Below are 22,093 nucleotides of genomic sequence, written 5' to 3' on the forward strand. Positions count from 1 at the left end.
GTGACGGATGAATGCCGAAACGACAGCCGCTTAGGAGCCGCAGGAAAGTACACGCTTTTGATGTCTCAGAGATCGTTTGGTCAATGTGCGCTGACGAGGAGCTAGACGCTGACACGACTCTACCAAGGTATTTGATTTGGCTGACTTCTTTTATAGGCCTATTTTGATGGAAAATGGGTAGGGGTCTTCTCTGAGTGCTAAAGTGAATGACGTTGGACTTGGCTGCGTTGAAATGAAGGTCTAGGCTATTGCAAACAATTTGAAATTCATTTATCTTTTGTTGAAGTAGATCGGATGCTGAATTGAAATCTTTGTGAAAGCAAATTAAAAAGAAATCGTCTGCGTATTGAAAAAGTGTGCAATTTGGGCCATTTAGATCGTGGAGTCCTGCCGTGTACAAATTAAACAGAGAGTTGGACTAAGGCAACTACCCTGACACACACCTTTACCAATTGTAACTTCACAATTTCCCTTGACTAGCGTCCTCCTGCGTAAAAAGCTAGCAATCCACTCGACCAAATGCCTATCAAAACCTAGTTCGTTTAGCTTACACTGGAGGATGTCTATGTTTACACAGTCAAAAGCTTTTTTTAGGTCTAGACATGCTGCTAAGACTTGATACTGCTTGGACTTCAGTGATTGAACTTTATTTATTAGATCATTGATGCACAAGGCTGTAGATCTCTGGCGGCGAAAAGCGTATGATCTTTCTGGGATTATTAAATTCGCTCGAATATGCTCCTCCATTCTTTGTTTTACTAGCCCCTCTAGTATTTTAAAAGGGACACTCAATAGGCAAATCGGTCTGTAGTTGCTTACTATTGAGGTGTCCATACCTTTCTTAGGGATGGGGACTACTCCAATCTTTCTCCAACTTTCAAGAATGACGCCCATGGACCATTTCTTGTTTAGCATCTCCAGAAAACAGCATTTCCTTCTGTGATCCAGCTTTTGGATCATTTTGTATGAAATGCCATCAAGACCTCTGGCAGAGTTGGGATTTCTAGCATTAACAAATTCATTGAAGTCCGATAAGTCGAAGGGTAGATTACGAGGGTCTGTGTCTTCTACGCCGTTGCTAACTATTTGGGGGCACATAGGTCTAGTGGTGTCTACTACGCTTTGAAGAAAGTTTTGATCCTCTTCTTCCGTCCATTTATTACCAATTCTTTTAACTTTTTTGTAGTTTTTTATATTTTTAATTTTGGCCCAAACATTTGAAGCTGAGGAAAATTCGTTCACAAATTCTTGGAAGCTGGACTTTCTGCGATTTTTTGACTAGATTTTGAAAGTTTCTATCTGCTTCAAAAGCTTTCAGTGCGTCTTCTCTCTTTTTTGTGCTGTAAAACTTTTTCCTGCAAGCATTTCTTAATCTAAACAATCTGTCTACTTCTGAGTCCCACCATTTCTTTGGCTTATATCTATTTTCCGAACTAATTATAATAGTGTGCTGCTTTGTGAGTTTTTTAACACTCACGCTTAGGTCCTCTAGGCTGGTGAATTCACACTCAGCGAAGGCATCTGCGATTTTGTTATGTAAAACTTTCCTATGTGATGTTGCTGTGGGAAGATTGTCAAAGCAGATGAATATTGGGAAATGGGGGCTGTTTGTAATGCGTACATCGTGCGCTGACCATCTAATATTGCTTGCTCTTGAGTTGGTAAATGCTAGATCTAAGACGGAGGATTGGTTTACGCTACGGGAAAATGTGGGGGAACCATCATTTAGGCAAATAAAGCCCGCGTCCATGGCAGCATCTTCCACAAGTTGGCCTTTGGAGTTAGAGCTTGGGCTACCCCAGGATGTTGACTTGGCGTTTATGTCTCCCGCGACTAGAGAAGGGTTATTAAGACCTGCTGAAAATTGAAAAATACTCTGCAAACCAAGTCCAACATCCGCAGCTGAGGTGGAGGGGGAGGAATAGATACTAAAGATATTTAGATTGTGTTTCAAATTTAGCGTTTGAATTCCAACGCATTCGATTTTGGTAATGGGATTTAGTATCTTAAAGGTTATGTTGTTTCTAATGTATATTCCTACCCCTCCATATCCGTCTTCCCTAGGCTTGCAATAAAATTTGTAATCAGGTATGCTACAATCGCTGTTGTCCATAACCCAGATTTCAGAAATAATAGCTATGTCTATGTTGTTGTTGTCAAGGTACATATATAGAAGTTGTTTGTTGTTGTTGTAGGTCAGGCTTTGGATGTTGAATTGGAGGATCTTCATGATGATAGGACGTTTCCAAGAGAGAGTTGGCTAGCTATTTTATATGCATCTATCTCTGCGTTGGCTGAATTTATAAAATCTCTAAGCTCCACGAGAAAAGCTGAGAAAAGACTGGTTGTGGTGTCCTCTCTGCACTCAGTTACAAATGCAGCAATTTTAGTGCCTAACTGACTGAGTTTCTCCTCAGCAAAGAAGTGGTTCGGGCTGGCTGCTCTCACTGGTGTAGGATTTGAAAAGGATTGGACTGGCGTACTCTGAAGTGAAGAATTTGAGGATCTGGCTGATCTAGGGTTGCCTGTTTGCTTGGGTAGCTGTGGGAAGTTCAACGCATCGAGCGGAGGGGGTGAAGCTTTCTGAAAAATGGAGGGGAATTTAGTTTTTACATCCTTTCTAGACATATTTTCGGAAGCCATTATTTTTTTAATCGAATATTCTTTTATCCTCGCCGGACAATTTGGGTCAGTCGCCACATGCTGCTCCTTGCAGTTGACGCATGAGGTTGGGCCGCAAGGCTCCTGCTTGTCATGTGCAAGGCCGCACCTGAAACATCTGGCCTTGCTCTTGCAATGTTTAGCCAGGTGGCCAAACCGGAAGCAGCAAAAACACTGGCAAAAATAAATGAACGGCTGAACAGACAGTCTAGAGTACATAAGCTTTATCTCTTTAGGAATCACTGCTCCATTAAACCACAGTTTTACTCGTCCAGTCGGGATAAGCTGTCCGTCAATTCGAGATTTTTTCATTATGCGTTCGACTTGGTCTATTGTGATGTCAGATTTAATGTTTTTTAAAATGTCGGAATCTGAAAGGTTTAAAGGGATATTGAAAATAATGCCAGCCGTGTTTACTAGGTGGCGAGGGATCTTCGGCTCGTAGCAGCCTGCAAGTAAATCGCCACAGTAAGCCAAGTTATTAGCGGCCTGCGCCGAGTTGCAAACGACTTTGCACCGTCCGTACCCCATCTTCTTAATCTCCTCTATGCCCTCTATTTCTTTTGACGACAGAAAAGCCGCCAGCTCGATGGAGTTTATGGCTCCGCTATTTCCATTTAAATTTTTTTCAAGATATACCGCGTAAGGGCCCTTGTGGTTTTCGTTGTAAGAGTATCCATTTACATTTTCTTTGCTAGTTCCGTTATCCGTGGTGATTGTTGGTGTTTTTGCCTTTTCCGTTTTATTCTGCTTTGTTGTTTTGTCCGTTATTTCTGAGCGCGTGGCTTCAGAGCTGGTCATACTTTTTTTATTGGTTTCTTTTGGAGTGTTCATTTTGTTGGATTTGCCGTCCAATTTTGAATTATTTATTTTTGAAGAAGCCGAATTGATTGCAGTGGCAGTTGTTCGCCTGGTGGCGATTCTCCCACTTGAGTTGGACGTGCTGGCCATGATCGCGCCTACAAATTCTCCTATTCCCCTTGTGCCTGTGGGCTAGAGAAAATAGTGGGAAAATAGGGGAAAAACCGCTGAAATGATCGAAATGAGCTGAAAAAGGGACCGAAAGAAAAGCGTCCGCGCAGGATGATAGCTAAACGGAGACATACAAGTTTTTTTTTTTTGGTGGCGTGCAGCTGTGTGCTAGCGTTGCCAGACTGTTCACATCAATGCAAGTGTTGCGATAATATCGTTTCCTATCTACAAGGTTGTTGTGCTTAGCACTTTTAAAAATGTTCATGCCGTTCGCTATTTATTAATAAAAAATTTAAAAAATGCTAAACTTTTTACCTATTTTAGGCTTTACTATCAAAGAACTGCGTAAAATTTTTATTATCGCTATTAACAGTCAAAAATATCGATAGAATCATTGCAGTACTGCCAATCACTTTGTCATTCACACAATTTGTTCTACAGCATTATCGATGGCTCGTGAGATTGCCGTGAGCCCACTCGCGTCATTGAGACGCGTTGTTTCGTCTAAATTTTCTTTTTGTTGTCTTTTAATTTTGAATTAAAATTGCATTTTTGATGCTAAATTATTAGTAAAGTTACAAAATAATTGGCCATGAGTGATGTGTTAAAAAACTCACAAGAACGTTCGCGGAAACGCCGGCTGCTTTTGGCTCAAACGGTGATTTTCCCACAAGTTTGTTGTTTGCTTTTTGTTTCAACTTATTTAAATTCTACAGCTCGGCTTGTCCAGCGTGGATGAGCTGAAGAAAGTGCTAGGCAATGCCGAAGAAGATGGCAACAATTATGCCGGTGCCGGCGGCAGTCGACAGCTAAATGTGGCTGGTCAACGGGACGAAGAGGAGACAAGTGGGGGCGCATCTTCGTCGTCATCATCGAAAAAGACGCCAAGTGAGATTATTTACAGGGATTCCTCAACGTTCCTCAAGGGCACACAGTCTTCCAATCCGCACAACGATTATTGCCAACATTTTGTGGACACTGGACAAAGGCCACAGAATTTCATACGCGACGTGGGACTCGCCGATCGTTTTGAGGAATATCCCAAGTTACGTGAACTTATCAAGCTGAAGGACAAACTCATCCAGGACACCGCTTCGGCACCCATGTATTTGAAGGCTGATCTCAAAACGTTGGATGTGAAAACTCTGGGCAGCAAATTTGATGTCATCTTAATTGAACCGCCACTCGAGGAATATGCGCGTGCCGCGCCAGCTGTGGCTACTGTCGGAGGTGCACCGAGAGTCTTTTGGAACTGGGATGACATACTTAGTGAGTTCCTGTATCCTAAGGGGCCTGTACATTTATTAATCCCGTCTTTTTTGCAGACTTGGATGTGGGTGAAATTGCCGCCCATCGTTCCTTTGTGTTCCTTTGGTGTGGTTCCTCGGAGGGTTTGGACCAGGGTCGCAATTGCTTGAAGAAGTGGGGCTTTCGACGCTGCGAAGACATCTGCTGGATACGCACCAACATTAACAAGCCGGGACATTCGAAACAAGCGATTCCCAAAGCGGTTTTCCAACGCACTAAGGAACACTGCCTGATGGGCATTAAGGGTACCGTTCGCCGCTCCAGCGATGGTGACTTTATCCATGCTAATGTAGACATAGATTTGATCATATCGGAGGAGGAGGAATTCGGTAGCTTTGAGAAACCCATTGAAATCTTTCACATCATCGAGCATTTCTGCCTCGGACGTCGACGTTTGCATTTGTTTGGTCGCGATTCAAGCATTCGTCCAGGTTGGCTGACCGTTGGTCCTGAGCTGACCAATTCCAACTTCAATGCGGAGCTATATCAAACGTATTTTGCCGAGGCACCGGCCACCGGTTGCACCAGCCGCATTGAGCTGCTGCGTCCCAAGAGTCCGCCGCCCAATAGCAAAGTGTTGCGAGGCCGTGGACGCGGTTTTCCCCGTGGTCGTGGCAGGCCTAGGTAGTCGAACTAATTGTAGCGTGTTAAGAGAAAAAGATGTTCACTAGAAGGTGGTCCTGCAATCTGTGTATTCTGTACGATTTGTGTGGCTGCTTCTAAGACTAGACTTAAGGATAAAGATAACGATTAAAAACCTAATGCTGCTAAAGGCTCGTGTTGATTTTTTCATCAGCCTAGCTTATCATTGATCATCTCATTCATGAAGAGTTTACTCATCCATTACTGGCAGTTCATCATAGCCAAGCTGATTCTAATGCTAATTGAAAACCTAATGTTGTAGGCTGTGATGTTGATTCAGATGTCGCATATAAACATCCAGCTCATCATCCTGTTCGTCATCAATCACAGGCTGCTGCTCTTTAAACTCTTCTTCATCGTCATCATCGCTGCCATCAAAATACGCATCTTCTTCATCGCGTTCCAGTTGCTTCAAGTCATCCAACAGTACATTGTCATCCACTGCGCTGTAATCGAAATCCTTGTCCTGGCCACTGAGAAAACGCTCCTTCATAAGTCCCATAAATTCATTGCGCAACAGCTCACGCTCTGCGGGATTATAAAACTCGGGTGTGCTCAACTTGGTGACAGTTGGAGCCATTGTACTGCGACTTGTGGAGCAAGCCACCGGCTCATCATCCTCAAAGCCGCCCCATTGCCGACGACATGCATCGGGCACCTCGCACTCTGTGCTGTTGGCAGGCTCGGTTGTCGGTTCGATTTTTGGCTCAGGCTCTGCTGCTGTTTGCTCCACTTGTTGCAATAGCTCATCGCGTTGCCGCTGTTCCAAAGTGTGCATCAAAATGCCGGAGAAACTTGTGTTGCGAACATCATAACTGTCGCGCTGTTTGCGCTCCTCTGCGGTCAAGTGCTGGCCAACTAGCTCCTGATACAGCTCGGGAGCACGCTGCATCATTTCGTGCTCGCTGAAGTATTCGCCTTGCTGGAGCAACTGCAGCATCGCTTGATATCTGCGATTTTTTACGCAAACTTTGCGTGTGTGCAGCTTGTGCTTAAAATTCTCGAGCAGCTCGCGTATATCTTCGTTTTGCTCTTCGTGATGCAATATGCTCAATTGCTGCGCAGTTAAATAGCTGCCGAACCGTTGTAGAAAGCTTTCACGATTTTTGAGAAACACATCTCGAGCGATTTGTTGCTTCTCCACTAAGTTCAGCTCAGGATCGTCAATTTGCTGGGACTTGAAGATAATGCTGGCATTCTCAGCCATAGACTTGAATATGTCCAGCAGTTGTGCCGGCAATTCGGCAGCAGTCTCCGACTTCTCCTCGTCGTTTCCATTCGTAATTTGCGTCATGGCAAGCAAGAAATTAACTTTTTGTTGTGTAAACAAATGCTTCTTCTTATTGAGTCGCTTTTAAGTTTTCGATTAGTTGCATACTGCTCATGCAATAACAATTGCTCGATAATTGCATACATCTGAGTTTATCGACTATTGCTTCTTCAAATAGTGACTATCGCTTAGCTAGATTTGCAATTCGAGTGTTAACGTTGCCAGCTGTTAGCGGCGCCAGCTGTTTTCTTTTCTTTTTATTTAGTGTTGATTATAAACAAGAGAGGCAACCGCTGTAATCAGTTAAGCGCAATCAACACAATAAAGGGTAACGACGCCTCAACTAGAGCAATATTTATCGCTACTGCAGCGCGCGCGTCGAAATCGCGAATGATGACTAACACAGGCAGCAGAAAAATACCCGTTTTTAGATTTGCTTGCAAGCGTTAAAAGCACACGCCACAATGTCGGACATTGATTGGAATTTAAAATGGAATTGGACACAATTCTGCCCGACAGGTCTAAAGCCGTTTGCCAACGATACCAACGATCTGTTGCCATGCTTCCAGAAGACACTGCTGCAGTTTCCTGTCTACTCCATATTTGCGGTAATATCCGCCTACAATTTCGGAGGAAATCACACACAAAGCATATCGCGCAACCGATGTCAGTTGCAATTAATCGCGATACGCATTGTGCTAAGCATTATATTAGCACTGCTGCCCGTATCCAAGATATTTGTGTTCCATCGTGCGGGCATCGATTTGTATGCCGTTGATGTGCTCGTCGTCGCTGCCGAGTGCATCATGTGGCTGGTGCATTGTGGTAAGTTAAAAGCTACTCCCTCCCTTCTCTTAATAAGCAATTATCACTTATTTGTGAAATTCTTTTTCTGTACGTGTGTCTATAAAAACACACACATCTGAGTGTAAGAGATGGAGCTAGCAATATTTTGTTAATAACACATGTGTTATTATATATTTACACACTCATTAAGTTTGTTTCTGAATACGACCACCTCAGCAGATTTACATCGAAACCACAACTTTAGATTGTGGTCTAAGAATAAATTTATTAATTTAAAAAAAAAAAAAAAAAAAAAATGAATACGTACCCCGATAAATTGTTGTGTTCTTTTTTAGGCTACCTGCTGACTGCTCGACACTTTGGCACGCTCAGCCATCGCGGCTCGCTGCTGCTGAATGTGGTCTGGCTGATGGTTGTGCTGCTGGATGCGGTTTGGTTGCGTACTAGTCTACATTTTGAATGGTGGCCCTGGAGCCTGGCCACGCTGCTCTGTGATCTTTGCTTTGCCGCCACCTTGATTCCCAAGGGCAACGCCATTATCTCCACTTCAAATGCGAACAGTCAACGGGATCGTGAGCAGGAAGCTTTGCTACCGCAGCGTTACACCTACTTTCACATTGAGCTGAATGAGGCATTGCTCGGTCATGCGCAGGACGAGGCCAATTGGGCATCACGCTTTCTGTTCCATTGGGTGCAGCCGCTGATTGACAAAGGCGTCGCCGGAAAGCTGCGTCGCATTGAGGATCTGTTTGATCTGCCGGATGCCTTGAATATCACACGCTTAAGCGAGCGTCTTCACTTGGCGTTATCGCAATCGAAGAGTCTGCTGCGTGCCCTGCACAAAGTCTTTGGTCTGGAGTTCTATTTGATTGGCTTGCTGCGCCTGGTGGCAGACGTCAGCAGCTTTGCCGGACCGTTGTTGCTTGGTGCTTTGCTGAAATCCGACGAGTCTAAGCCAACTAATAGTGCTTACTATTATGCCTTGGGTCTGTTGGGCTCGACACTGCTGTCGGCGTTGTGTGGATGCCACTTTGATTGGCGCATGTCCATGGTCAGCATGAAGATGCGCGTCGGTGTCGTCAATAGCATCTATCGCAAGGCACTGGAGGCGCGTGGCGTACGGGAATCTCGTCCGGATATGCTCAATTTGATGTCCACGGATGCGGATCGTATTGTCAACTCGTGCATCAGTTTTCACTCCTTCTGGAGCATTCCCTTCAAGCTGTTTACTACGCTCTATTTGTTGTATTTGCAGTTGGGCGTCGCCTTCTTTGCGGGCGTCATCTTTGCGGCGCTGTTAATACCCGTCAATCGTTGGGTCGCCAAGCGCATTGGCATCTACACGGTTGGCTTGATGACGGCCAAGGATGCACGTCTCTCGGCCACCACAGAGACAATGCAGGGCGCCAAGCAAATCAAATCGAATGCCTGGGAACCCATCTTTATACGCAAAATACGTGAACTGCGTCAAGTGGAGATTAAATTCCTGTCGAAGCGAAAATATCTCGATGCCATGTGTGTGTATTTCTGGGCCACAACTCCAGTGCTGATGAGCCTGCTCACCTTCAGCGTTTATGTGCTGCTGGGACACAACTTGGTAGCCTCTACAACTTACACAAGTGTGGCGCTGCTCTACATGTTGATTGGTCCCCTGAACGCTTTTCCCTGGGTGCTGAATGGCCTGGTGGAGGCTTGGGTATCGTTGCGTCGAGTGCAGGAACTGTTGGATGTGCCCAATCTGGAATACTCCAGCTACTACAATCCCATAATGCGTGGCAGTGGCAACCGCAGCGCCGGCGATGAAGCAGCCACTGTGCTGCAGATAAAAAACGCAAGCTTTGTGCATGACAGCAATGAGCAAGAGCCTGAGACGACTCCCAGTCAGTTTCAACTCAAGGATATCAATGTAGACATCAAGGCGGGTCAATTGATCTGCATCGAGGGACCGGTAGGCGGTGGCAAAAGCAGCTTTCTCACCGCCATCGTTGCCGGCCTGCAGTGCGTCGATGGCGAGGTTTGTGTCCAGGAGGTGACCACAGGCTTCGGCTATGTGCCGCAATCGCCGTGGCTGCAACGCGCCACCATACGCGACAACATTGTGTGGGGTAGCAACTTTGACGAACAGTGGTATAAGACTGTACTCTTTGCCTGCGCTCTCAACGAGGACATTCGCACCTTGGGCGGTGATCTGATGGGCGTGGGCGAGAATGGCAGAACTCTATCCGGTGGTCAGCGAGCACGTGTTGCGCTGGCTCGAGCTGTCTACCAGGACAAGAAGGGTGAGTAGTTTAGATTACACTATTATATCGATTTTTTACATGATTCATACTTTCAGTTTATTTGCTGGATGATGTGTTGTCTGCGTTGGATGCACATGTGTCTAATCACATCATACGTCATTGTCTGCTGGGTCTGCTGAAGCACAAGACACGCATTGTGGTCACGCGCAGCACACAGCTGTTCTTCCACGCCAATCAGATACTGAACATCAAGGATGGTCGCCTGACACCCAGCGATTACATGACGGAGAGCATTGATGTCAGCCAGGATTTCGATGACGATACGCAGGAGTTGATGCAGGGCACCTTGGAGTTACCAAATGCCGCTGATGCGGACAACAAGAGTGTGGATAGTTTGCTCATGGAGGAATCACGTGAATATGGCCATTTATCGGGCTCTGTGTTCAGTTGCTATTGGCGTGCTGTCAGCACTCCACTCGCTTCGGCCGTGTTGCTCTTTGTGCTGCTCATGCAGTTGACGCGCAATTTGAGCGACACTTGGCTGGCCAATTGGGTCACGGAGACAACACTCGATGGACATCCCAATGACACAACGCTACAGCATGTGCTTATACGACCGGGGCAGGAGGCATCCAATAAGACCGCACACTCCACGAGTTACTATTTGGGCATCTTTGCGGCCATTGCATTGACCAATTCGCTGGTTACCTTAGCGCGTGCCTTTTTATTTGCCTACGCGGGCATCAAAGCGGCCATCTTTCTGCACGAGCAGATGCTGAAGCGCGTCATGTTTGTGAGCATCCTCTGAGAAGTTCATTACCACAATTTATTCATGTTTTTTCTTCTATTTTGCAGGCCAAGTTCAATTTCTTCGATGTCACCTCGGTGGGTCGCATACTCAATCGCTTCAGCTCGGACACAAATACTGTCGACGATTCGCTCCCCTTCATAATGAACATTCTGCTCGCCCAATTGGCCGCCTTGTTGGGCTCCTTGTGCGTTAGTCTCTATGCCATTCCCTGGCTGATCCTGGTCGTTATACCGCTGGTGCCCATCTATTTGAATTTGCAGCAACGCTATCGCCACGCCTCGCGCGACATTAAGCGACTATCCAGCAACGCAATGTCGCCGCTTTATACGCACTTTACCGAAACGCTTCAAGGTTTGTCCACCATACGCAGCATGCGTGCCAGCGCTCGGTTTCAGCGTGACTTCCAGGGCAAGCTGGAGGAGAGCACCAAGGCGCAGTTGTCATCGGCTGCTGCACAACAGTGGCTCGCATTGCGACTGCAGTTGTTGGGCGCTTTGTTCGTGGGTGGCGCTGCCATGTTGGCGGCTATAACTTTGGCGCATGCCACAAATCCTGGCTTCGTTGGTCTGTGCATCTCGTATGCGTTGTCCATAACTGGACAGCTGGGTGATTTGCTACATGCTGTGGCCGGAACGGAGCAGCAGCTGGTCGCCGTAGAACGTCTGGATCAGTATCTGCAACTGGAGCCGGAACAGAATGCCGATGGCAGCGCCGATCCGCCTTTTGGTTGGCCCACCCAAGGTGTGCTCAGCTTCAAGCAGGTGCAGCTCAGTTATCGCGAACACTTAGCGCCAGCGCTGCGTGGCATCAGCTTCGAGACGGAGGCCTTCGAACGCATTGGCATCGTGGGACGCACGGGAGCCGGCAAGAGTTCATTGTTGGCTGCCTTGCTGCGTGTGGCGCCAATCTCGCAGGGCGACATCTATCTCGATCAAATGAATCTAAATACGTTGGCGTTGAGTGTGCTACGCGAACGCATTGGCGTCATCACGCAGGAGCCGTTCCTCTTTGCAGGTGCGATTATTACATTGATGTCTCTCTTTTTAGTTCAAGTTTTAATTTTTATGTTTTGCAGGCACTGTGCGTGAAAATCTAGATCCTCGACATAGCTTCTATGACTCGGAGATCTGGCATGCCATCAAGAATTCCGCAGCAGCCACATTGCTGGTGCAACAGCTGGGAGGACTAGACGGACATATCGATAGTGGCGGCAATAACTTGTCCGCCGGACAGCGGCAATTGTTGTGCCTAGCGAGAGCATTGCTCAAGAACGCCAAAGTCGTGTGCATTGATGAGGGCACCTCCTCGCTGGATGACGAGTCCGATCTCAGCATGCAGCAGGCACTGCGAAATACCTTCAAGAGTTGTACGCTCATCTTTATCGCACATCGATTACGTGGTCTCCAAGCCATGGATCGCATCATTGTGCTCGATGATGGACGAATTTGTGAGCAAGGCAAACCGCAGGAATTGGCCAGCAATACATCAAGCATATTCTTTAGCATGCTGCAGGCGCAGGATATCAGTCTGGAGGATTTTGCCAAAGTCGATTAGCAATTGTTGCTGTGCATATTCAAATTTGTCATACATGCTTACTATTTATGTGTATTTATTGTTTACATAATTTCTAATTTTTAAATGTGTATTTTTAGTTGATAGTTTTACCAAAAATATTACATTTATATTTGTGTATTTGTATTCGTATTTATTTGTAATCACAGAGATTACAAGAAACTGAATTCGAAATTACAATTGCATCTATTTTTTAATAAACTCTTTATAATGACCACAAAAATAAAATTGGAATTTTCAAATTACATGGAAGTACTTAAATCACTTTTCATTTTGTTTAGCAATGTATCAAAAATTTGGTTAGTAATTTTTGTGTGAACATTTAACAAATATTGAATTTAAATGTGTTTTGTGTTGTTGCTAATACACTTTAATATTTTGATTATGAGTTATTTTTGCAAATGTTTGCCTTAAGCTGGTTTCTAATTTGTTTTTCTTATTTTCAACCACTTTTCTGTGGTACGTACAATTAATTTTGGTTAATGCATCAAATTTTTTAATTTGATATTGTGTGATCTTTAACGATTTTGAAAAACTATTTTTTCTAGGGTTTTGCATTGCCAAAAATTAGTTAAGTATATGTATGTCTATTCATTTTTGATTTTGATATTTCGAAACTTGTGTGTGACTCGAACAATTTTCATTCAAATTTTAATTGTTTATAGATTGACATGATTTCTGATCAACTAATGCTTTCTTTACTTTGTGTAATTGACTTTAAGCATGCGGTGTGTTTTTCTTATAAAGCATAAAGTTTTAACTATGAACTGATATTATATACTGAAAGTTATTTAACAATTAAATTAATTATTGTAAAATTAAAAAACAGCAAGCTAAGTGATTAAATAATATTAGCTGGCCCAATAAACAAATTATAATTATTACTTTTCGTATTTGTCAGCTAAGTGATTAAATAATTTTAGCTTGCCCCATAAACAAATTGGAGTTGATTAATTTGTTTGTGGTTATGTGAATGTTGTGTTGAGATAAGTATTAACTAAAATACTAGAAACTTTAAATGTCTGAGGAGAAAATCTTCTCAATGGGATTGCCAGTGATGTGCTCGAACTGTTGCAGTTGATAAGGTGTCTTGGAGAGCATCTCGTTGATGGCGCGCTCATAGAGAGCGGTGTACAAACGCAAATCCATGTTAGTGTGATCCTGGCAAGAAAAGCATTATCAGTATAATTGCAAGTGAATGTTAAAGGCTAATTAATGGGGTGTGTGTTAGAATTGTTATGTGCTAGTGTGTGTTATGAGATTAGTGCACAAATGAGACCAGTGATTAGTACATTAGTCCATATTATGGCAAACTCATACAAATACCTTAAGTTGGAGACGCAGTCCACAAAACGCTAAAAACGCAGCAAAAAAAATGGTAAATCAAACATATTGACCAACAATTATGCGATTATTGTATAGTGTGTAAAATCGTAGATTTACAAGAACTTGATACCAAGTACCTTTAAATCGCGGCGCACCAAGAATATGATGCGACGCAAGTCGTGAACGGGTTGGGAAATATGCTGATAGGATGCGCTCTCACATTTCAAGATGATGGCACGCACATCGATGAACTCACTATGGCAACGCTCATAGAAATATGGATACTGAAATGGTTAAGATAGATGTTAATATTGCATGCCTTGATGCACAGTATAACTCGCTTAACTGCCATGATTTTTATCACGTTTTTGACTGGCTTCATTCAATATGATTAACCAAAATATTAACTGAGTATTAATAGCTTTCTTCAATATTGAGGACTTGTAAAGGTAGAAATGTGACAAGTATCGAGACAGTTAGCTTAACTATCCCCATACTTATTCCATGTTATGTTAAGATAGTTATAGCTCTTAAATCTCTAGGCAGTCAAGCAAATTATACTCAAGTTGCAATTGAAACTCACATAATTAAGAGTAAACTGCTTTTGAAAGAAACGATCAATGTGCTGTAGAAGCATAATACGATTGCTCAGCTCAACCAATTTGCGAGTCATCTCGCGGCGCAACACACTCAATGGTGTTGAATAGGGTTTAACATCTTTGTGACGACATTGAGCCTTTAGCTTTGGCAGTTGAGTTTTGATCGGAGCCTTTGCGGACTCAACTGACTGTTGCCAGTTGTCAGTTGGCTTCCAGTCCATGGGCTTGCTCTTTGGCGGCGATTGCGATAACTGTGGCTGCTCCACTGAATTTGCCTCCTTTAGCAGCGGCGTGTATGTGCCAGTCTTAAGATATGTGCCATTGGCATTGACGCAGCGCTGTGCCTCCTCCGAATCCTGAACCATAGTGTACAAATAGTTCATATTATTATTATCCAAGTTATCATTATCTACGACAAGTGGATTCAACTCTTCCGGATCGGTGCTTTTCCGTGGTGTGCTGAAAGCATTGGGCCCATTCTCGAGGGTGGAAATGTCGATGCCGTTAAGCGTTTTATTGCTCGAATTGGAATCGCTACTGCTGTCGTTGTTGTTGCAATTCCTATTATGCATATCCATTTTGGTGAAACTGTTCTTCTGATTCTGCAGCATGGCGTCGAGATTGACAAACGATTTGATGATCATCTCGACCATGGTCAGTGTTGTGATCTGCCAGCAATCAAATGCACCCATAAAACCATCGGGCAGTTCGTCCTTGATCTTGTTGAGACCCTCGGGTGTATTGTACACATATCCCTTCAATAGTATCCACGAATTGACGATGCGTGTAAATACGAATATGAAATCTTTCACAGCCCAGGCAATTCCCTGTGAATTGATGTTGGGCAACACTCCATCGGGACGCAAAAGATCCTGCTTAAGGCGGGCACACAGTGTGTCCATCTTCTTAAAGCATGGCCGCTGACGATGTGCACTTGCCACTTGCTCAGCAATCGAGCTGCCGTAGAGCGAAATGTGCGTGATTTCCTTGAGACGCTGCTTGGGCAGCAACACCTCCGAGTTGCGTAGATTGCCCTGCAGAGTGCCATACTGCTGACCATCGCCAATAAAATCAAACAATGAGGTGTTGTTGTTACTCGGCTTGCTGCAAATTATGTAAATGTTGGGAGTCTTTTTGAATAGTTATTCCATATTACTCTCACTTACTTGTCGCCCATCTCCTGCTGTGGTTGTGGCATTGGTGGCGCATCGCCAATAAGATCGGTTTGTGTGCTGGCATCACGACTACGCTTCACAATTCCCTGCGTCTGGGTTGAATTGTCCTTTGTCATCTGTTGTTGATGCTGGGGGCGATTTGGGTTCGGCGCACAACAAAGCACATACAATTGTCCATTGGTGTTCATCGAGGCTGCAGGATTGGGACACGATTTAGTTCATAATTGAAGAGTCAAATATAAAATTTACTGTCTAATTGGTCTATTAGGTGTTTGTAATTAAATCTTTAGATATGTTTATCTACATTATTAATTTATGGAAATACCCATACATATATATATTCAACATAAAAGCAATGAATTCTCTCTAAGTTGTGAAATATTTGAATTTACTAAAATAAAGTGTTTAAAAATAATTTAAGGGAATTAGGTAATACATTTTCAGGACTCATTTAGAATTCTGGATTAAGTTTTAAGATGAAACGTATCTGCAAACAAGATGAAGTGATCCCAATCACGGTTTTCAGATTCTTGAATCCGTGGTTCTCATTCACGGCTCGCAGTTTCTCAGCATCTCACAAATAAAAATTGTAACCGTAAAATGAGAACCGCGAATGAGAACATTTCGTTTTTTTTTGCGGATACTTTTCGTTTTCGTTTCTTCGTGAATAATAAATTAGCCGAGGTCTAGACTTACCTGAGCTACTGGCATAATACTGAATATTGGGCACGTAGCCAAAGCGTCCCGGCTGTTGTCCCGGCGCATACGCATGACTTTGATGCTGCGACGCCTGCGGTGGGGGCGGCGGACAAGGATGCGATAGAGAAGGTGCCGCTTGGGGTGCCATGCCACCGTTGCCCATGTACGGAGGAGCACGACCGGCCTGCGCGTATACTGGGGTACGCATCCGCGGGGAGGGGGCGCTCATGGCCCACGAGCTTTGGGAGACGTGCTCCTGCACATAGATGGTGTCGGTGACCGCCATGCGGGAGCGATCCATATAGGTGTGTTGTTGGTACATGGATTGCTGACAATGCGCTTCGACGGCCATTGTAGGCAATTGCTGATACATTGGTTGATTGTAGCGCCTGTTCATTTTACATACACAAAATGTTTTTTCACGCAAATAGATCGAAAAACGCAACCGCACTAAAAATTGCACTAGAGAAAATTGTTGTATTAGTTTGCGGTTGATTTAAATCGCTAGGCAGCACACGATTTTCTCAATTTCTTTGGATTTATACAAAAAATGTGTATAGAAAAAAAATAAAAACGAATGTCAAGCATTCAAAGTTCAAAAATTAAAAAAAAAAAAAATGACAATTGTGCTCACCGGAAATTGCTGACCGAACAGGACAAAAGCAGCAACGGTAAAACGAAACAAAAGCGACGGCGCAAAGCTCCAATTACGATTAACCAAATATCGGTAAGAATATCGATATCGAATGGAATTTAAATTACACTTAGAAAATGCTTTTTATTTTTTTTAATATTATTTTACATTTAAGTTTTCCAAACAAAAGTAGATCTTGTATTTAACTGAATAATTAAGTTTCAAAATAAGCAGTTGAAAATAATTAATATTAATAATTCTAATAGTAAAACAAGTTTAATAAATTGTGCATAAGTACGTGCATAACATATTTAAATATTAACGTATAAATTTGAATTTTTAAATCATATTGGGATGAAAGTATCGATAATTCGTCATGTGTTGACTGTCTTTGTATCGATATTAATGATTGACGCATTCGCTGTTAATAACAGTATATGGTAATGTTAAACAGCTGTTACGCTCATATCAAGAGGAAGCATTACATTTACTTTTTCTTTGCAAAAACAAAAATATTGTCAGAAAAAACTTTGTCAAAATGACAGAAGTAGCGAAATTTGCGGAACAAATAACAAACGATAAGAATAATACAAATGTGCGCTGCCAGTTTTGCAACAGTTTGATGCTGAAGGCGCACGAAGGAAAATACTGCGAGCAAGAAGTAAGTTTTCTCAGACCAACGATTGCGGCTTGTGCTAATGCACCGACTTCTGAATTCTTTTCCAGATAGATGTGCCGCTAATGGTGCAAAGCAAAGACAACGCAGCCGAATCATTAAGCACAGAGACTCTGCGTAATTTCTGGCAGATCGATGATATGATGACATTCGAGAACATCGGCTTCTCCCACACTGTCGATGGACGCAAGTTTCTTGTCTGCGCCGACTGTGAACGCGGACCCGTTGGATACCATGAGTTGGCGACCAAGCGCTGTTATTTGGCGCTACAGCGCGTTGTGCATTCGGACAAATAATTGGCGACTGGTCACACTCGCAATTAACATCCATAATGTACTGCCACACCTCGATTGTAATTTAAAAACATAACTTTCAAGCAGGAAAGAGTGTGTAATATAATTAAGTTAATTGGTTCGCATTCCGCATAGAACGCACCATCATTTTTGTTTTTATTTTTTTTATATTTATTGTTTTTCGCTCAAACATTTTACAATTTTATTGCATTATAATTATTGCATTTAAGGAGGAGATTCAGAACTAAAAAAAATAATGGTCATGATAAATGTTGTTTTTGTGTGGCTTACAAATTGTTGTAACTAAAATGTACTTTGTATGGGTTTCTCATTTTTTTTTTGGTATTTGCGCTTTTCCCAATTTCCATTATGCGCCCTTGCTTCAGGTTTTTCCTAGATTGTAGCAAAGGGGAATCCCAATAGGATCAATGGTTCTTTGTATTAAGTTTTCTTTTTTTTATTTTCTTTGGCAGTTGGTTACAACGAGTGTTCAATATGTATGGGGAGCGTGATTATCGCTTGGCCTCTGGCGATGTCCATTAAGCGTGTTTTTTTTAGCTTAACCTAAATGGTTTGATTGGGGATTGAATTCAATTGGTTTATATCGTTATCATTATAAATTTGTCTAGAAGATGTGTATTATATTTATGAAAATGTTTAGCAATCATTGTTGATTTGTTATTTGTTAAATACTTTTTGTTTAGCTTTCGTTTGGTTTGTTAGAAAACGTTCTTATGAAAATAAAAAAGGGAACTCAGAGCAAAAGTGTTAACATTTTTTTTTTTGTATATGTATGTACTACTAAATTTTCGTTAAATCTTTTTTTTTTTGTTACTTTTAATTTTTATTTTTATCATCTTAACTACAACGTTTCATTTGATTAAATTTAATCATTTACTTTTATAGGGGGGCTTCGAATACTTTTCATGTTGTAATTACGGTAGGTTTTTGTTGTTGTTGTTGTATTTCTATTATCATTGCTGTTATTAAATACTTTAGTTTCAAAATCCATATTATTGTAATGACATAATTTTATTGGCCAATTGTTGTTTGTTTCTTTTTTTTATATACACTTAAAGATTTGTTTCTTTTTGTTTATAAAGCTTTTGCCATTTGACATTGTTGCTGAAATTAAACTGCAAGAGAAATACTTGGTGAGATTAAAGATTTAACAATGCTGAAAGAGTAAAATTCTTACCAACTGTAGCAACTGGTGGAGCATAAAGTTTTTGTTGTTTGGGCTTTTTGTTTTGTAGATCAATGTGAAAAGTTAAAGGACGAACTGAAAGGTTCAACAGAGCAGAGGTTTGAGGAAAAATAGAGAGAAAAATAAACATAAAAAACAATAGAATTGTTCAGCTGAATTAACGCTGCAGCCACTTGAAGGCGCTCAATATGAGGCCAACGGTGCCAAGCATGCCCAAAGCCGAGATGCCGCTAAGCGTAGAGGCGCCGTTGCAGTTATCGGTATCACAGGAGCAGACCACCTGTCGGCCACCAAAGCCGGCGCGCTGATAACAGTAATTGGTCGATGTTTGATTCTGGAAACCGCAGGTGCGTATCACACGGCTATCTGGTGGCACTGCAAATACCCAAGACAAAAAAGGGAAGATCTTTCAGTATGCGTCTAAGAGTTGTTCACTTGAACTTACGGCTATTCACGGAGAACTCAATGATCTGTGTGATCTTGCGACAATAGGTCGGTATGCCCTTGCCGCGTGTCGAGTAATCCTCCTGGCAGTCCTTCAGCAAATTATCTGGGGGTATATCCAGCGCACAGTTGGCGTCTTTGTGACTGTTGCAGACAAAGCATTTGATGGCAGCGCCTAAAAAAAAAATGCATAAAAAATTTAGCTATTTTCTTAGTGTTCTTGATAAAAGAAATTAAATAAACTTGAATTGTTTAGTGATGTTGATAAATTATCTAAATTGGTTATTTGTCCATAAGGTTCATCAAGTCAACATCATCAGGAATTGGAATAGGAATATGATAAACAAAAATTAAATTCTGTTCCTTGATTCCTCATCTAGGCAGCAACAATCAAAGTAATCCTGCTTGTGTCAATTAAAAAAGTACAATTGCAATACAATTGCAATATTTACTTAGCTCGCATACGCTTAACCTTAATTGTTAAACAAAGAGAATAAAACAAGTGTAAACAAATATCCGCGACACTGCATTGAGCTCTTTTTGATTGAGTCGTTGACTTAGCTAAATTGAATTTAAGGTCGTATGCGACACGACACGAGATTCGCATTATTATCCGACAAACAACAACAAATACGAGTATGTTATGCTTTTGTTTATGAAATGTACCTCCGCCTCGATTGCTCACACGTTGCTTCTTCTAAGTAACACTCCCTGCCATTCCTCGTTTATTATGCAATTGATATGCGCTTTTGCCACACGCTGTGCCAAAAATGGCACATTGCAACCAAAATGAACAGAAAAACAACGCCTCCATTAGAGTCCGCCTGTTAGGCCTGATGGTAATTAGTGGGAAACTGACGTTCGCTTCCATCAGAGTTTACTTGTTAATGGACTTCAATAACTGACTTTGCCACCATCCACCCCAAAGCAAGAGGCCCAGTTTCTGGCCTCCAAGTGTGCTTACATAAGGCGCATTGTTGTCGAGTGCTCGGCCAGACAATGCACAACACAATATCTAAGACAACGAACTCAAAAAGCGCACAAAAGGTAGCTCAACGCCCCTTTGAGATAGTTCCTAGAATATCATGTGTCCTATAAATATTAAGTATACGCATTAAGCAAACATTAAAGCAGTTTAATGTAATTACTTTGCCATTCTAATGGCGAAATTGCAGTGACCGACTAAAAGGTTTCCTGTTTTTTACAACAACAATTGATTTCAATATAAAAATTGAGAATTATAATGAAATTGTAATTTTTACTTCAGATTTTTATTTTTTTGCTTCTCAGTCTTCAATTTGAATTGTTCGTCATATTTAATTGTAGTCAATAAATGCTGTTGGGGAATGCATTGATTGCTTTGCCTATAAATTGATTTATTGAGCTATACGCTATGCCTACAACTATGCTATATGTATTCATGTGCATATCTAAATCGGTTCCTTATCTTCTATTAATAACGCTGTTCGTGCTTTATGTAAGTGCGTCGACTTGAGGCACAGTTTGTGGTGATTGCAAGGGAGGACGAGATGGAAGGAAGTATTGCATTTGGCCCCCAAGCCTGTTAACCAAATGACAGGCAGGGCAAATGGAGCAAGCGAGTGTGCGCATGTCCCACATACACACACACGCAGTTGAAAGAAAGGCAGGCGGCAGGAAAAACTGCGAATTAAGATGGGGATTAGATGGTCGCGACTTTTTCTCTCTCTCTATGTCTGTATATGAGATCTATGACAAGTGGGATTGCATATCGACAATATGCTAATGGTATACGGATAGTAAAAGTGCCAATTAAATGAAAGGACTATTCGCATGTCACAAGGAACTACAGAATATTCGGGTGAATGGGGTGCAATGAATTCAGCGATTTGGGTGCCCAAAAAGGCGCCATTGTGGCCGGCACTGACTGGCGTCAGGGCGTCAGTGTGTCATATTCTCTCTCTCTGTCTCTCTCGCTCTCTCTCTTTCTCACACTCTCTTTTTTTTCGGGGGCAATGCAGGACGTGCTCAGTGACAGAGTTAAAACTTCCACTCGCTCTTTCTCTATCTCACACACTCTCTGTTTCTTTGCCGTGTACGCATTATGTAATCACAAGCAGATTTCCCTTTTTCTTTTGCTTTTTATTTGAAATTTAAATTGAGTGGCTTTGAATTTGAATTTTTCCATTTACCTTGCTGCACGGCAATTGCCAAAATGAGCGCGCTAATCACATAGATGTACTGCATTTTGATTCAATTGGATATATTTGAAACGATTGAAAAACACTCAGTTTAAAGCTCTTTGTTTTTAATAATATTTTCACACTCGAATGTTTCGATTTAATTGTTAACTTCTTTAGGTGTACTACTCCTGTGCTTAATCCTCTTTTTTTTTTTTTTTTGTCAAACACTTTTTATGCTGCTGCAAAGAACAAGCGATAAACGGCGCTAGGCGACAACGAGAACGTCACAACGACAACAAGCGACTGAAGAACTGTCGACGCAGCTTGCCCGACAAATGTGGAACGAATAAGCAGATGAGCACTCGGTCAGATAGCCTCACAAACGCAGCCTCAGCCACAGTCACAGCCACAGCGTCTAATGGCCGTTGAGCTTTTGAGCGAGCTTTTGCGGGCTCATGCTATACAGCGCGAGCTTTACGGTTCTCTGAGAGTCCTGTGGCTCTCACAAGGAGAGACGATTTGCACAGGCCAACATAAAATTTGGTGCTTGCGATCTATGCAAATGAGGCAATTAAATTGTAATTAAGCACAACAT

The 22,093-nt window shown here is 42.4% G+C and overlaps 6 protein-coding genes across 7 annotated transcripts; 3 read left to right on the forward strand and 3 right to left on the reverse strand.

The window, feature by feature from the left end:
- The first annotated feature begins 4,066 nt into the window (after positions 1–4,066).
- Positions 4,067–5,720, forward strand: LOC117566038 (N6-adenosine-methyltransferase non-catalytic subunit). The gene is made up of 3 exons (XM_034245487.2): positions 4,067–4,291; positions 4,350–4,902; positions 4,959–5,720. Exons 1-3 carry the CDS (start codon positions 4,226–4,228, stop codon positions 5,567–5,569), a joined length of 1,230 nt encoding a protein of 409 aa, XP_034101378.1. The 5' UTR covers positions 4,067–4,225; the 3' UTR covers positions 5,570–5,720.
- Positions 5,721–5,745: 25 nt separating this feature from the next.
- Positions 5,746–7,006, reverse strand: LOC117566039 (coiled-coil domain-containing protein 97). The gene has a single exon (XM_034245488.2). It carries the CDS (start codon positions 6,875–6,877, stop codon positions 5,834–5,836), a length of 1,044 nt encoding a protein of 347 aa, XP_034101379.1. The 5' UTR covers positions 6,878–7,006; the 3' UTR covers positions 5,746–5,833.
- Positions 7,007–7,105: 99 nt separating this feature from the next.
- LOC117566035 (ATP-binding cassette sub-family C member 10) lies at positions 7,106–12,427 on the forward strand. The gene is made up of 5 exons (XM_034245484.2): positions 7,106–7,678; positions 7,996–9,939; positions 9,996–10,693; positions 10,756–11,725; positions 11,787–12,427. The coding sequence occupies exons 1-5, from the start codon at positions 7,318–7,320 to the stop codon at positions 12,263–12,265; spliced, it is 4,452 nt and encodes a 1,483-aa protein (XP_034101375.1). The 5' UTR covers positions 7,106–7,317; the 3' UTR covers positions 12,266–12,427.
- A 90-nt stretch (positions 12,428–12,517) lies between these two features.
- On the reverse strand, positions 12,518–16,788 carry LOC117566036 (protein mitoshell). 2 transcript variants are annotated; one of them, XM_034245486.2, is made up of 6 exons: positions 16,717–16,788; positions 16,080–16,544; positions 15,375–15,576; positions 14,193–15,312; positions 13,747–13,893; positions 12,518–13,444 (listed from the first exon to the last, which is right to left on the reverse strand). In XM_034245486.2, exons 2-6 carry the CDS (start codon positions 16,477–16,479, stop codon positions 13,298–13,300), a joined length of 2,016 nt encoding a protein of 671 aa, XP_034101377.1. In that variant the 5' UTR covers positions 16,480–16,544; positions 16,717–16,788; the 3' UTR covers positions 12,518–13,297. The 2 variants fall into 2 exon arrangements, with proteins under 2 accessions (XP_034101377.1, XP_034101376.1); XM_034245485.2 differs by lacking the exon at positions 16,717–16,788 and having other exon boundaries at positions 16,080–16,673.
- A 399-nt stretch (positions 16,789–17,187) lies between these two features.
- LOC117566041 (guanine nucleotide exchange factor MSS4 homolog) lies at positions 17,188–17,955 on the forward strand. The gene is made up of 2 exons (XM_034245491.2): positions 17,188–17,377; positions 17,443–17,955. Exons 1-2 carry the CDS (start codon positions 17,255–17,257, stop codon positions 17,686–17,688), a joined length of 369 nt encoding a protein of 122 aa, XP_034101382.1. The 5' UTR covers positions 17,188–17,254; the 3' UTR covers positions 17,689–17,955.
- Positions 17,956–18,005: 50 nt separating this feature from the next.
- Positions 18,006–21,845, reverse strand: LOC117566040 (uncharacterized). Its single transcript, XM_034245490.2, has 4 exons — positions 21,508–21,845; positions 19,338–19,511; positions 18,884–19,267; positions 18,006–18,821 (listed from the first exon to the last, which is right to left on the reverse strand). Exons 1-3 carry the CDS (start codon positions 21,560–21,562, stop codon positions 19,050–19,052), a joined length of 447 nt encoding a protein of 148 aa, XP_034101381.1. The 5' UTR covers positions 21,563–21,845; the 3' UTR covers positions 18,006–18,821; positions 18,884–19,049.
- Between the last annotated feature and the right edge of the window lie 248 nt (positions 21,846–22,093).

Source organism: Drosophila albomicans, chromosome 2L (assembly GCF_009650485.2).
Source record: "Drosophila albomicans strain 15112-1751.03 chromosome 2L, ASM965048v2, whole genome shotgun sequence".
NCBI classification, from domain to species: domain Eukaryota; kingdom Metazoa; phylum Arthropoda; class Insecta; order Diptera; family Drosophilidae; genus Drosophila; species Drosophila albomicans.